The sequence below is a fragment of the Chelmon rostratus genome, chromosome 9 (assembly GCF_017976325.1).
Source record: "Chelmon rostratus isolate fCheRos1 chromosome 9, fCheRos1.pri, whole genome shotgun sequence".
In the NCBI taxonomy this organism is placed as follows: domain Eukaryota; kingdom Metazoa; phylum Chordata; class Actinopteri; order Chaetodontiformes; family Chaetodontidae; genus Chelmon; species Chelmon rostratus.
The window spans coordinates 6,602,983-6,616,829 of NC_055666.1; the positions used below are offsets into that span (position 1 = coordinate 6,602,983).

A 13,847-nucleotide genomic window follows, 5' to 3' on the forward strand; every position below is an offset into this window, starting at 1 on the left:
TTAATCACATTCACATTACATGAGCACGGCACAGGGAGGTCTCACCCGGGTGTTCGCTTTAATATGAAAAAACAATCAAAGACGAGCAGAAGAAATCATTATTCACCACTAGATGGAAGGAGTGTGTTCGACAGCAGACATCAAGACAGCATTGTAGATCATATTATTATTAGATTATTAGATTAGAGAGAGATGGAGGGAGGTAAGAGCAGAAGGAGGGAGAGGAGGTCTGAAATGGGCGGAGGGTGGGTGTGCAGAGTTATTGGAGTGAAGGTGAGAAAACAGAAGAGAGGAAGTGATGTGGTTTTAATTGAGGATTTTAGCAAGTCAGTGCTTTTGACAGTGACCTCTAATGCTCTGCCCTGGTAGACATCAGAGTGATTCACACACTCACTGACACACTGAGGAGAGCGAGAGAAAGTCATTTGGTGTATTTCTTCAAGAACCGTTGACATTTTCAATCTCATAAGTCTTTCTGTAATGTAGGCTGTTATGATAATTGCACTGTGTCCAGATTTTACTGATTTTTTTCTTCTCCTCTGTTGCGAAATCGGTCGAGAAAAGCATTAATACTGTGAAGGTTAGTAGTTCAATTCCCACTGTGGCCCCCATGCTAAAAAGTGTGTGTGTGTGTCAAAATTCTTTGAATGCAAGCACTTGGATAAAAGCCCTGAAGTGACAGATATGGTCCTTTTTCACAGTGAATTATCAAGAGCACCACATTGAACTACTCCGTGTCGCCTCATCTCTGCTCACCACGGTTGAACCGGCCCCTGTGTGGTTCAGCCCCTGTGTGTTTCAGAATCTGGTCAGTCTGGACCACTGCAGGTCAAAGAGTTAAACCAGCACGTTGTGTAAAGAGGAAACAAAATTCGCTGTCCCAGCCGGTCTGTTTTATGACACTGATCCCGATGCTGCGCTGGATATGCTCATTATTTCCAAAATCCTGCTGTCTGCAGGTTTGGTTTGACCATTGGCTGTAAACTCAAACCCAACCACCCCATCGTTAACCTGAGCCAGGCTGAACCCAGCTGGTAGAGAGCAGGAATGTTTCCTCTGTACCTCTCTTATTGTCTTTTTTTTTTAGTCATCTGATCCTTTTTTGGCCTTTTCTTTCATTTATTTTACTTATTTATACTTTTTATAAACTGTATATCTCTCAGTTAAAAAAAAATCCAGATTTTCTTTCGCTTAGTCTTCACCTATGGACCTTTTCTGTGACGGTTTCTCTGCAGGCTGCTGTACCATTATATTATTATACCGTTACACCACGAAATGGATTTGTGTGAGCAAGGCGAGTTAAAGCGTAGAGGGCTTTCATTCACTTTGAATCCAGCCACTTCATCATGCAAATTGAAAGCATAATCCTTTTGCAAGGTTTTTAATGAGATAAGCTTTTCATGCCTAAACTTCTGTGGTCTTTACATTCTTTACAGAGCTTTTATGTGTAACATCACCTGTTGCAACATATGCAGCAATCACATATTTTCATTTGTGGCACGCAGTAATGTGCTGCAATTATTGCTCGTGTTTGTTTCGGTACCCCATGTTTGTCTTGGGTCTTCTTTCTTAACCACTGCCACATCCTGCTGCATGTTGTGAAAATCACACTTCTCTGCTCTGTGATTACAGTTTTATCAAAAATTGCAATGTTGGCTGCAGACACAAGACCCTCTGTATTCAAACACAGCGTTTCAAATCGGTGTCATCGCCCACATGACACTCCAAAAGCCTGTCCAGATTTGTCTTAGTTCACACTCCTCACAGTCATTTTCTCTGGTCCTGTCACAGTCTAGGACAATTTCCTCTGGTTCATGCAGTGATTACTGAAGTTTGAGAAGCTGGAACTGAGTTCACTTCTTTCTGTCTGAACCACTGGATAGATTTTGAGCTGTGTTCTATAGTTTAGTGTAATGTTCGCTCTGTCTTCTACATGGATGTTTAACTGGTGAGGATGCTGACTTTTTGCTTTGGAGCTGTAAGCTTTAGCCTTTGCTGCAACATTACACTGTGATGAGTTTGCATGATATGATGTAGAGTGCGTAACCATCAAATGCATATTTAAGACCCTTTTGCAGGTTTCCCATTTTCACATGAGTCAGCCAGAAACATTAAAGAGTTTTCACTCAACTCATGGAGTCAGTGTGAGTTAGCTAGCTGGCTGCAGCGTAGAACATTTGTCAGTTGTCACTGCAGCCAGTACAATACTGGTCACTGGCTAAATATGAGATAAAAATGAGAAACCTGCAGAAAGTCTAAGTCTGAAATCAAAAGTTACCTCAAATGGTCTTAGTCATTAGAAACTGCTTACAGTGCGAGGCTGAGCGATGGATCGGTGCTGAAGTGAGTTCCTTCAACAGAGAACTGAAGCCTCTGGCATAGTAGTGATCAAATATGTTAACAAAATCTTTTTAAAGACAGAATGAACAGTGTATCGCATGACGTTAATACTGACTTTCATTAACTGTCACCACAGCAGGAACAAAAAGGAGACAATAACCTTGTGTCGGCATAATTCAAAGCCAGATGAAATATTAATGTGAATCACAGCAATGAATATGAACAGAAACGTGAATATGATCATATGTAACTTAATGTTTATTAAATACTGTTGCAAATTAAGATATTAAATCATTTACATTTTTCAACCTGAAAACAAGGTCAATTTAAAAAGAACTGATTTGAAATGCATTAAATGAAATGACACATTGAACGGAACTGTGTGATGCTGCTGGGCCATCTGTGCTGACTCTGAATCTGCAGTGAGAGCACAGTTAGTCTGATCTCAGGTATCAGTGGTTGCGGCTGAATCTGACCTCAAATCAGGGGTTAAAGGGACACATCTCGACCCAAACATCGGTTCACTCTCCCTCTCCTCCCCCTCCTCTCCTTCTCCTCCTTGCAGGCTTTTAGAGGAGTATGACCTCACCATAAGGAGGGTGGCTCTTTCCAGCTGTCGCCAGTGTTTTCTACACATGCCTCCTTGCTCCCTCTGTCCTCCTTTTTCATCTTCCCTACACCCCACACTGCTCCATTCATCGTCTCTCTTCTCCTCTTCATCGTCTCTTCTGTTGTCCTTGTTGTCTCCTTTTGCAGCTTTTGGTGGAGTAGATGAGGTGACATAGAGCTCCACCTGTTTCAAATATTTAGAATTTTGCCATCTCTCCTTCCCTGTCCTCCTCTTCTCACCTCTCTCATTTCCATTCTCCTTGTCTTCCTTCCTGTTTTTAAAGGAGTAAATTAAGAGAAAAGAAATGTTCCTTCTCCCTGCCATTATTGCTCTCTCTTTTTGTGTTTGTCCAGGATTTTAAGGGAGCATTTAGGGGAGAAGGAGGTGCAGCTATCCTTAACATTTGATGCTGTGGAGGAGGCAGACCTGGCCAACTACACCTGTTATGTGGAGAACCACATCGGGAAGCGCAGCGGGAGTGCTATACTGCAGAAGAAAGGTAGATTGCACTCCTCTTTTCACTCCGTAAACCTGGCTGAGTGACGGATAAAATGTAATAATCATAAACATCGTGCAGGCAAATTGCTTATCACAAAACCAGCAGAATGGTTAAGATTTGTTATTTTGTTGAAACCATCATGAACAACATCATCATCACATGAAAGTACATTTATGATGCACCTGGGTAAAAAGAGAAAAACAGGCAGCAGAGGGAATATGAGATGGGGCTTAGAACGGAGCCCTGTGGCACCACATAGCTGCTCTGTTGTGAAAGAGAATCAGCTTACACATTATAAAAGAGCAGAATTTTTCAGGACGATCAAAATTACCTCAATAATGTTCTGAATTATTGTTACGTACTGGACATCATTTTAATGTTGCCATGTTAACTCTGCACTGATATTAAAACTCTTGCAACCAGCCAGTCACTGATCCAGTGAAGGGAGTGAAGGGACCAGCAGCCTCCTAAGCCTGACCCCATGTTTCAAGACAGATCAGCAAAAACAGTACTTATTTATTTTGTATGTTAATTCATTAGATAAGAAATTAAGGGAAATAAAGTGATTGACTTCCTCTGAGTGAAATGAAAATAACGATACCACTCTCATGCCCGTGCACAAAGAACGGAGCTTGACCCAGGAGGCAATTATCTTAGCATAAAGACTAGCGTGAGACTTAACAGGTGGAAATAAGTAGCCAGGCTTTCTCCAATGTTCACAAATTTGCCTACCGTGACCTCTAAAGTTCACTAATTAGCACACTGTAAAAGTCAAATGTTCCCCTTCCAGTGAAAAAAGTGTTTTTCTTCTTGCTCCTCCAGCTGAATGTTTGAGCCTCACTGTGCAGAATGATGTATGTGCAGAGGCTGACACCAGAAGGCCGTTTTCATGCCTACGAGCATCACAAATAGTTTGGCAGTAGTATGTATCAGTATACACAAGGGTGATGTGGAAGCCTGAAGACACTGAGGTTGGACTTTACGATGAAGCAGGAGACATCTTGTGTCCAGCAGTTAAACATGTGCCATGAAAATGAGGGAGACGGAGCATGTGCCATTTCAAAGATTTGAATGTGGTGATGATATTTTTGTTTTCTGCACAAACCATGTCAGACACACATTAGGTGGAGGAGAGCCTTAAATTGCTCCAACAAGCTGCTGGTCACCAGAAATAAGTTAGCCTACCTGATTTTTCCTTTTCTTTTTGTGGATGTATGATCAAACAACATGTTAATCATTGAGCTTTAGAGGTGTAGATGTATTTTTTAACCCTGCTTGGGGTTTTATGATATGCTAATCTAAAATAATCCCCTTTTGGCTGCTGTTCCATACTTAAATCAAAAACATGAGAGCGGTATCAATCTTTTCATCCAACTCTTGACAAGAAGGCAAATAACTGAATACCCCAAAATGTCAAACTATTCCTCTTCGCAACATTTAACATTAACTAAAGGGATATTTAGTTCTATTCACAGATAACTTACTGTCAGATAGACTGGAAACAAGTAGTCAAGTTCTGGATTTAAGGCTTCCACAGTGTATTGTCCCAAAAGCAGTGCTTTATTTGTTTACCCTGACTTGCTAAATATAAAACCGTATCTGCTCTAGTTGCCTGGGACGTATTCCACTTCTCTTTATGATTCTGTTTACAAGAAACACCCCTACAGCTCAGGAACCGATGCTACTTTTATGGCTCATTAAATATTTGTGGATGTGAACAGTTTCCGAGATAATTAAGGCTCTAAATGTGTGCTGTCATCAAGAAATGTACGAGATGCAAACGCGCCTCCAAAGCTTCATTTCAAACGTTTGGGTAGCTGCTGTTAAACAGCTGACAGATGAAAACAGAACTGGACAGTCGGTTTGATTGTTCTTTTTTTTTTGGTCTTAGTCTTAGTCCTAATGTGTTAACTGGTAGTTTACAAATCTGAGCATCGTAGTCTTAGTCAAAGAAAACTTTTGGTCTTTTTTAGTCATCTGATTATAATTGAACATCGTAAATCAAACGTATTTCAAATGATTTTTTTTATCTTATTATCATCTGATGGAAACCACAGGATGAATGATTAAGAATGCAGCTTTGCAGAAAGTGTCTGGTCTGGCAGTCTGATGATGTCAATTTGAGGAAAACATCCCAAATCCTTCTGATGTCAAATTAAATCAAGTTCATTGTGATGGTAATGTGAACATCTCTACATCACCAAACACGTCAGTTAGTGAGTTAGCTGCACAGGCGTAAGGTGCACGCTGGGCCATTCTTTATGATTAGCTGATGGTTAGCTCGGCAGTTTTAGACTGAAGCTCTACCGCTGCTTTAAATGAACTTGCACTCTTGCACCCCCCCACCCCCCCGAGTGTAACTGACAGTTGCGACACCGGCCGCAAGCATGCATATACACACAGACAGACACGTACATTTAATGTGTTGTCTTGTCATCGTCTCATCTTATTCATGGAATTAGGCTGTTGATGATCGTATTTCATCATAGTTTTCCTGAACGACAGCAAAGCGTGCTGAGCACCACAGATGGAGACGATGTAAAAAAAAAACCAGGATCTCATAGTTACCACTTTAAATATTCCGCTGAAAAATGCATGAGGGCACAGCTCCCTTTGTAAAACATTTGCAGCAGTCCTGTGGTATCTTGCTTTCCATCTGATGAGCAGAAAGAACGGGCCTGTTTGAGTCAGAGGCCACAACCCGGAGAAGGAGAGAGAAACCGAGAGACAAAGAGAAACAGAAAAGAGCCAAACAGCCATGGAGGAGGAGATGAATTGTCTCTGTTGCCTCAAATCTTGGTGGCAAAGAGAGCTGCATGAATGCTCACTATATGAAATAAATGTATGTAATACAGAAAAGCAGAGACAGGGACAATTGGGGGAGCGTGGAATGAGATAAACAGGCACGGAAACAGTGGGAGACCGAACGAGGCAAGAAAATTGAGAACAAGGGAGAAATAATAGATGCAGACCGAGAGATAAAGATGGGGAAGGTGAGGGGTGTACGAGAAAATTGGGAGAGACAAAGTCAAAGGGAAAAAGAGAAAAGAAGAAACACCGGGAGAGTGAGAGAGGAGGACTAAAAACAGGTCTTTTCCTCTCCCCGTCTGACGCGCGCTGAATGCCCTGGGTGTCAAATCTATCTTACTATACTTAACTAGCACCCGAGGGACCCTCGCACACACACATACACACACACACACATACACACCTCCATAGGGGGTCAGGATGGGAAATATAGGGTCGTCGTTACCTCACACTGTAATTACCTGGATGGATACAGGAAACTGTGTGTGTATGCGTGTGTGTTTTGTTTGTGGCTTTACACTAAAACAATAGGCAGCAATTTCTGCATATGTGTGTGATCGGACGTGAAACACATATATTCCCCTCATACACTCTCCTCATGGCTGGCATTAAGCGTAACAGGAAGTTATGGTCCTGTATTTGAGCACATTTCACCATAGAATAAAGAACGCAGACACACACAGCGGATTGGATCGGTGCTCTGAAAGTATCCCTGTGCAGCAGGGGAGTGTGTTCTGTGTGCAGCTGCTCTGTCAGCTTCAAATGAGATCTCCCCAAAAGCCAGCAAATTGTGTGTGGGTCCTCTCTTGGGTTAGGGAGGAGGTTGCAGCGCTGTCTGTGTCGCTGTTTTGTGCACTTGTGTGTGTGTCTATGTGCTTCTGTGCATCTCCATTCTAAATGAAGTGGTGTGCTCTGAATGCTGTTCTGATCCAACCAGTCTTCCTTCTGCTTGCTGCCTCTTTATCTCTTTCTTATCTTTCTCCTGCTTCCCCTTTGCCTCCCATTTATCTCTCAATTTAGCAATATGCAGTAACAGCAGTTGTCCCAGAGCTTAAAACTCCTTGTCTACTTCTCTTTATCTACATCCCTTTCTCTGTGATCAGTCTAGACTTAAAGGAAATGAGCAAGAGATAATAACCTTATCCTGGAAGAGTCCACATTCACTGTAACTCACCACCTGCAGCGCTGTTAGCATTATTATTCAGTCAGCCTAGGAAGTATTTCAGTTTAATTTTATCATCTTCCTCAAAACATATTTTCAGATGCCAAGAGAGAGCCAGGTGAGGAGGACTCACTACAATTAATACTACAATGTCCATGCATGATTTTGAGTTGGAGGAATTCAGACATTTTTGAGATTGTCTGAGAGATGAGCGGATCTCTGTGCATCAGCCGACTCAGAGCAGAAACCGATGCCTCAGCAGACAGGACAATTAGGTCAGGTCCTGAGGTGGTGAGCCAGTAACATCACAGCCGGAAGATGCAATGGCATATGTGCCTTTTTCTCGTCAGCACAGAACGTTAGTATCAGCTCAGGTTACACAACGTAGGACAAAAATAGCATGCAGTTTTCAATCAGAAAATAAAGCTGTAGATGAGTACTTGGTAAATAACCTTTAAGTACATCTGCAATGGTCCCTCTTATAGGATTGAGCTAACATGCATGAACCTACAAACTGTGTGACATTGTATGCATAGGGACCTCTTTGTCAAAGCGTGGTATACTTTTTTTTACATTGGCGAGTGACCAGCTGCCACTCATTACTGTGCGCATGTACATTTGCACTAATCAATCAGTAGGTCAGATGTCTGTGTGTAATGTAGTGTTGAACCTACAAAGAATTATCACCCAGCTCTTCTGTATGAAGCGTTTTTACCATCTTTCAGCCTATTGTTTGGGTTTTGGTGCCCTAAAACATTACTGTTTCTGTTCAGTGTGTGAACATGTCTTTGGATGCTTCATTCAAGCATTCAGAAGGAATTCCGTTCAAAGGTTCAAGAAAAGTTCATAACACTTCCAAATTGTTCAAGAGCCATTCAGTGTATGAGCATGTTTTTAACACAGAATCAAAGGAGATGGGTGGGTGCTGAGCATTATGATGTATGTTTAATGCTAAGCTGAGACCAGCAACAGACTGAGCTTTAAGTTTAAGAGACTGAACTAAAAATAGTCTCACTGCACAGAACAGTGTAAAAAAATGAACCAACTGCACGGTCAGTGACTATTAACCTTAGAATTGAACTGAGGAAAACCATTCGAATGAGCACAGTCATTTGTAACCTCTTCTTTGGGCTTCTTTTGCAAAAGTTCATGAACCAGGCTTACTAGCCAGCAGACTATCCCAGCGCCTCCTGGCCGGAAGCCTTGTAGCTAATAGGGTCACGTTCGGGCGCCCGAACACAACATGACAGCCTAAAAACAGCACAAGTTGTCCTAAGTTAGCACAAGTTATCAAAGCTTGATTTCATGCACTGTGCCTGTGATTGAATTAGGGTGTGCTCTCACCCCACAATGACCCAAGGTAATGGCTTGATGCATCTATGTTGCGCGCATGCACCCGCACGCACACACATGCGTTACCTACAGTAAACACACCATACACATCCACTTATTGTAACTGACAGGGCAGAAAGAGCTGCCTTCAGCCACCATGACGAGAGCCTTACTAGAAAGAAACAGGAGGGAGAGAGACTGAGAGACGATGACGAACAGAAGGACAGACGGGGACTCATGGGAGACGTGGTTTCTCTGGTGTCCCTCAGAGGTTTCTTTTTAGGCTCATCACACCCTCCTATCGTATTTGCTTCCTCGAGTGGCAAAAAAGTAGAGATTTAGGCAGTGTACTGAGGGCCGATTTGGGGTGAGGAAGCTTTCCCCCACTTAGATGTAGGCACTTCATGCTTCTTGGACCAGCCTGATAACTTTTACTGAAATTCGCCGTTGTTCTCCCCGTCTCTTGTTGTTATTCTTGTTAACTGAACTGCTAGTGTGCTAAGTGTGTTCTTGTTGGTGCGCTTTTTTGGCATTTACCAGACACCCTCTGTGCTTGTAGCCTGGGAGAAGCCAGACAGATGGAGTCAGATTTGTGATCTGGCCATCAGAGATGACGATAAGTGTACACAAAAGTGTCTTAAATCTCATCCAGATTTTATCCGAATAGGAGACACTTGAAATCTGAAAATGTAAACGGGGCCATTTAGTGATAATATCTACTTAATGTTGCATTTGCGGCACTTTTCAAAGCACACTTTTTTCCTTTTCTCCTGAAAACTAATAAGCTGTCTTGTCTCTAACTTGTGGAACAGATTTATCATTGCACAAAGGCCATTTACCAGCTGTTCTGGAGCTTTCAATCATATTGCCGCAGCTTCTTTAGCAGATTGAGGTTGGCCAGTTGTCACAGAGCTGTACATGTCTTTAAAGGACTGCACACCTACACGGGCGTTCAGCTTATTCTGGTGGACCATACCTCTGCACAGGGTGAGGTTGGGTGGAGCAGTGTTGGGATCAAGTGAGTTCGTCGACCCTCGTGAAGGAAAAATAAATACAAAGGTGAGAGTTTTCCCACCAACTGGAGGGGGGGGGGTGTCATGGAAGCTCAGTCTTAGTGAGAAAAGGTCTGATCAGACATAGCAACCTGTGTGGATGCAGCACAGAGCACAGATGTGAAGGAAAGACTTCCTCTAGTCATCTGTGTTGGCTTTAAAGATGACTGGATTCTGAGAGGATGATTTAGGATCTACGTTAACGAGAGTTTGGAGGGGAGTTGAGGTTTCTCGAGTCACTTCAGTCGTGTAGAGACGGCTTTTCCCTCAGCTTCTAGTAACCTCAAAAGAAACTGCACCTTGAGGCATTTCAGCATCTCATGGTGGCTCCAAACTGAAACATGAGACAGATGGTACGCTTGGAAGACGGGCTTTAAGGCTATTTTCATTTCATAATCATTGATGTTGTTTTTTGACAAATTGCTTTGGCAACATATGCTAAAAGCACTAACCAAGCCAGTGTAAGAAAATTTAAAAAGTAGGAGACGGAGAAAGACGCAGAGTGCTGTGGAGAGCGGTGTCAGTGTCGTCGTGTTTGGCCGTGAAGACGGACAAAGAGCATGGCCGGGAGAAGAGTTATGTAAAATCTCTTTAAAATTTTCTTTCTCATATTCCTCCACACATGCAGACACCAGCACCACCATCCCCGCCGACTACTCTTTTTATGCCTAATAAGTAAAAAGCATACTTAAAATTCAACGTTCAAATTCTGCTCCCATTTTCCTGTGCACTGATATCAGGAGACGGCAGCAAGTGACTCATTACTAATGGAAAATATCTGAGTAAGATAGATGGAGAGGGGAGTGGTGATAGAGTGAGGGGGGAGAACAGAGAGAGGAAGAGCGGGATGGAGGGAGGGAGAGGCGGAGGTTTCTAAATGGGTCTCATTACTAATGGAAGCAATCTGACTTCACTTCACTGTAGAGCAAATATTTGGTAATTAGTTAAATTTCACTATTTTTCTTCCCCCCTCGGACCGCCATTCCATCTGCCCCTGCCTCCTCCCCTCCTCCCCCCTCCCTCTGTCGCTGTCCCACCTCTTTCTAAGATACATAGTGACTCCATGTATAAGTGAAGGTGGTGTAGCAGCTGAGCGTAGAGTTGGAGAGACGTCTACTGGTGAAATGTGGTAACTTCACACAGATTATGTACTGTGGTGGTAAATAAAAATACAGGTGCATTGTGGGAGATTGTGTCACAGAAACAAAGGAATATTAACCCATTTCAACCGTATCTTCAAGAAGGCCTCACATTTAAAGTTTAGTTCTTAAAATTTACCATCTTATGTCTCTCAGTTTGTTACTAGAGCCAGAAAAAGGCTGGTTCTCAGGATAGAGATGAATAATACAAGCCAGCAGTCAACACAAGATACATCATATATCAGTTGTTAATAATACCATACAGCTGAACTCAGAGGAAAAGGGGCATAACTCAGAAACTTCATGCAGTTTGGCCCACGAAATACGCTCTGAGCCTTTGATTTTATAACCTTTTAATGTTAGTGCTGTTGTATCTCATGCTGGGTCATCACTCTCTATTTGTTTTCCATAATCAAGATCCCTAAAAACTGGGACATTTTAGCACTTTACAGTGTCACAGATGTCCAGTGTAGAACCCTTTTACCACTGTGCTCCACAGAAATGAAAGAAAGGAGGAAAGGTGCTACATTTAAGTAAGAACCTTTGCTCAAGTGCTGAAGTACTGAAGTATACTTTTGAGGTGTTACTTGACTTTTCTACTTCACCACATTTCAGAGGAAAATATTGGACTTTTTGTGACCGCTTGCTTTTCAGATTAGGATTTTTAAAAAATTCATTGCACTGTTATAGATTAAACTCCCCAACAGGATATAACATTTGTCAAAATGATCTGCACCTCGACCATGTGCTGCTCAGTCATAATAATAGTAATAGCACATCTTTTTTACACATACTTTTACTTCTGATACGTACATTTTGCTTCTAATGCGTGTACTTATTTAGACTTTTTCTCAGTGCTGAAGAAGTGCTCAGATCCTTTACTTCAGTAAAAGTAGAAATACCATGGTCTGAAAATAGTCTAAAGGTACTCATTGTGCAGAATGGCTCCTTTCACAGTAATTGAGTACATACATTTAAGTATAAATTTTAGGCACTACATCTCAGTGAAGTACACATATGAGTTGATGAAAAATGATTTCCAGTTATAATTTAAACTACCCACTACAGTTTATAATAATACAGCTGAAACCATTAGTCGATTTCATGGTTCCAGCTTTACGAATGAGAGGATCTGCTGCTTTCCCTTTTAATGATTTCAGTCGTTTTAATTTCTTTCTAATTATTTTGTGGTTTGAGCTGTTGCTTGGACAAAACAAGCATTGTGAGGGTGTGACTTTGGGCGATTGCATTTCTCACTATTTTCAGAATATTTACAAACCAAACAAGCAATTAATGGACAAAATAATCAGCAGATTGAGTATTAAAAAAGATTAACTGAAAATAATCTAGTTGCAGTCAAATAGTTCAAAATGAGCTCCACCTCGAGCAGCTACAACAGTAAAATCCTGCTTTTACATTGATGCATGAATAACAATCATGATAATATATAATAGTAGAAGAGTCTGAGGGGATTTCTGCAATGAGGACTTACTTTAGCTACAAAACCTACAAAAAGCAGCAAAAGAAGAGTTTGCTAAGGTGACAGTGGATAATACTGTGAATTACTGACCTCCATCCAACTGCAGTGAGAGCACTCAGTAACTCTGCTGTTGTAGGTTTGGTTGGAGTCTAACCAGTGTGTGTTTCAGTTTACAGGACCGGGCTCTCTCATTGGAGCCATACAGATGTTGTCATTAACCCGTACCTGTGGTGATTTGTTCAGCCGGGCTGTCAGTCACACTGGATTCAACACACCCAAACAACCACTGGAATATAAATCAGTCACATCTGTCACCGTTTGCTGACTGTGTTGCATTAGAAGACCCACACTTTCTTTTTCTGCTGCAGCTGCATAAACTGTATTTCCAGCTGTTAACAACGTTACAGACACGAGACACTTTACCCGCCGCCTGATTCCATCCACTCAACAACCATTTTGGGCTTTAATTTGTATTTCATTATTCATATTGCAGCTTCTTGTCTCATCACTTCATGTGTCTGATCCTTTTAGTTACTTTTCATTTGATTGTTCGTGCCTTTCCTGCTTCACCGCTGTGACTTGATCCCTCCATGGGATCAATACAGTTGATCTAATATTATCTTACATTGTGTCTCTTCACAAAGACAGAAGACAGATACATATGTTAATGTTTGCAAAGTTTAGTTGAATGTTTATTGTAAATATAGGAAGGGAAAGGGAAATGAAGTGCAGGAGGAGGAGGGGTTGGGGTGAGGATAGAGGATGACGAGTGAGTAAGGAGGGAGGGAGGAGTTTGTTTTCTTGAAGCTCTTCTTCTCATTATTTTCCTTTAGGAGCTCCTGAAAAGAGAAACACAGCATGTTTTTATTTCACTTCCAAAGGTCTGAAGTCTCCTCAAATGAGCTGTTAGAATCCAGAAGATGAGCGAAGCAGCCAGACCACTTCCTGTGTGAGGAGCTGGATTTTCTCTTTCTGCTCTGCTTCCTCAAACTTCCAGATGTTTCCTTTGCTGAGGAGCGTCTCCTCCAGCTCTCTCCTGTCCTTCTGCCACTGCAGAGCTCTCAGAGAGATGAGAGAGCTCCTTCTGGAGGCGCTTAGCTCCTTCCTGAAGCTCTCTGAGAGCTCTGGCTGGTGGCTTTCTTCTCTCTCAGCCGGCTGCTTTTGGAGCTCGTCCTCCAGCTAGACTTCCTCACCTTCAGGATCGCCATGTTTGCTGTGGTCCTCAATTCATCCTTTTCTTAGCTTTCGTCCTCCCTCCGTCTCCTTATGTCTGTGCAGAATGAGAAAAGAAAGACGTTTTCATATCCATTGATGGAGTAACACATTTCTGTCATTCCACTAGTTTTGGCTGAAAGTCTGATGCAGACCAGAAAACTGCACTTTGAAAAATGTTCCACATACCGGTGCACACCCACCATAAGAGGC

General features: G+C 42.1%; 1 protein-coding gene across 1 annotated transcript in view; it reads left to right on the forward strand.

Annotated features, from left to right (window-relative positions):
• The window catches only part of il1rapl2 (interleukin 1 receptor accessory protein-like 2), a 329,417-nt gene that overhangs the window by 303,044 nt on the left and 12,526 nt on the right, over positions 1–13,847 (forward strand). Inside the window, exon 8 of the mRNA XM_041944223.1 lies at positions 3,304–3,449. Coding sequence (XP_041800157.1) covers positions 3,304–3,449 — 146 coding nt within the window. The remainder of the gene's footprint in view (positions 1–3,303; positions 3,450–13,847) is intronic.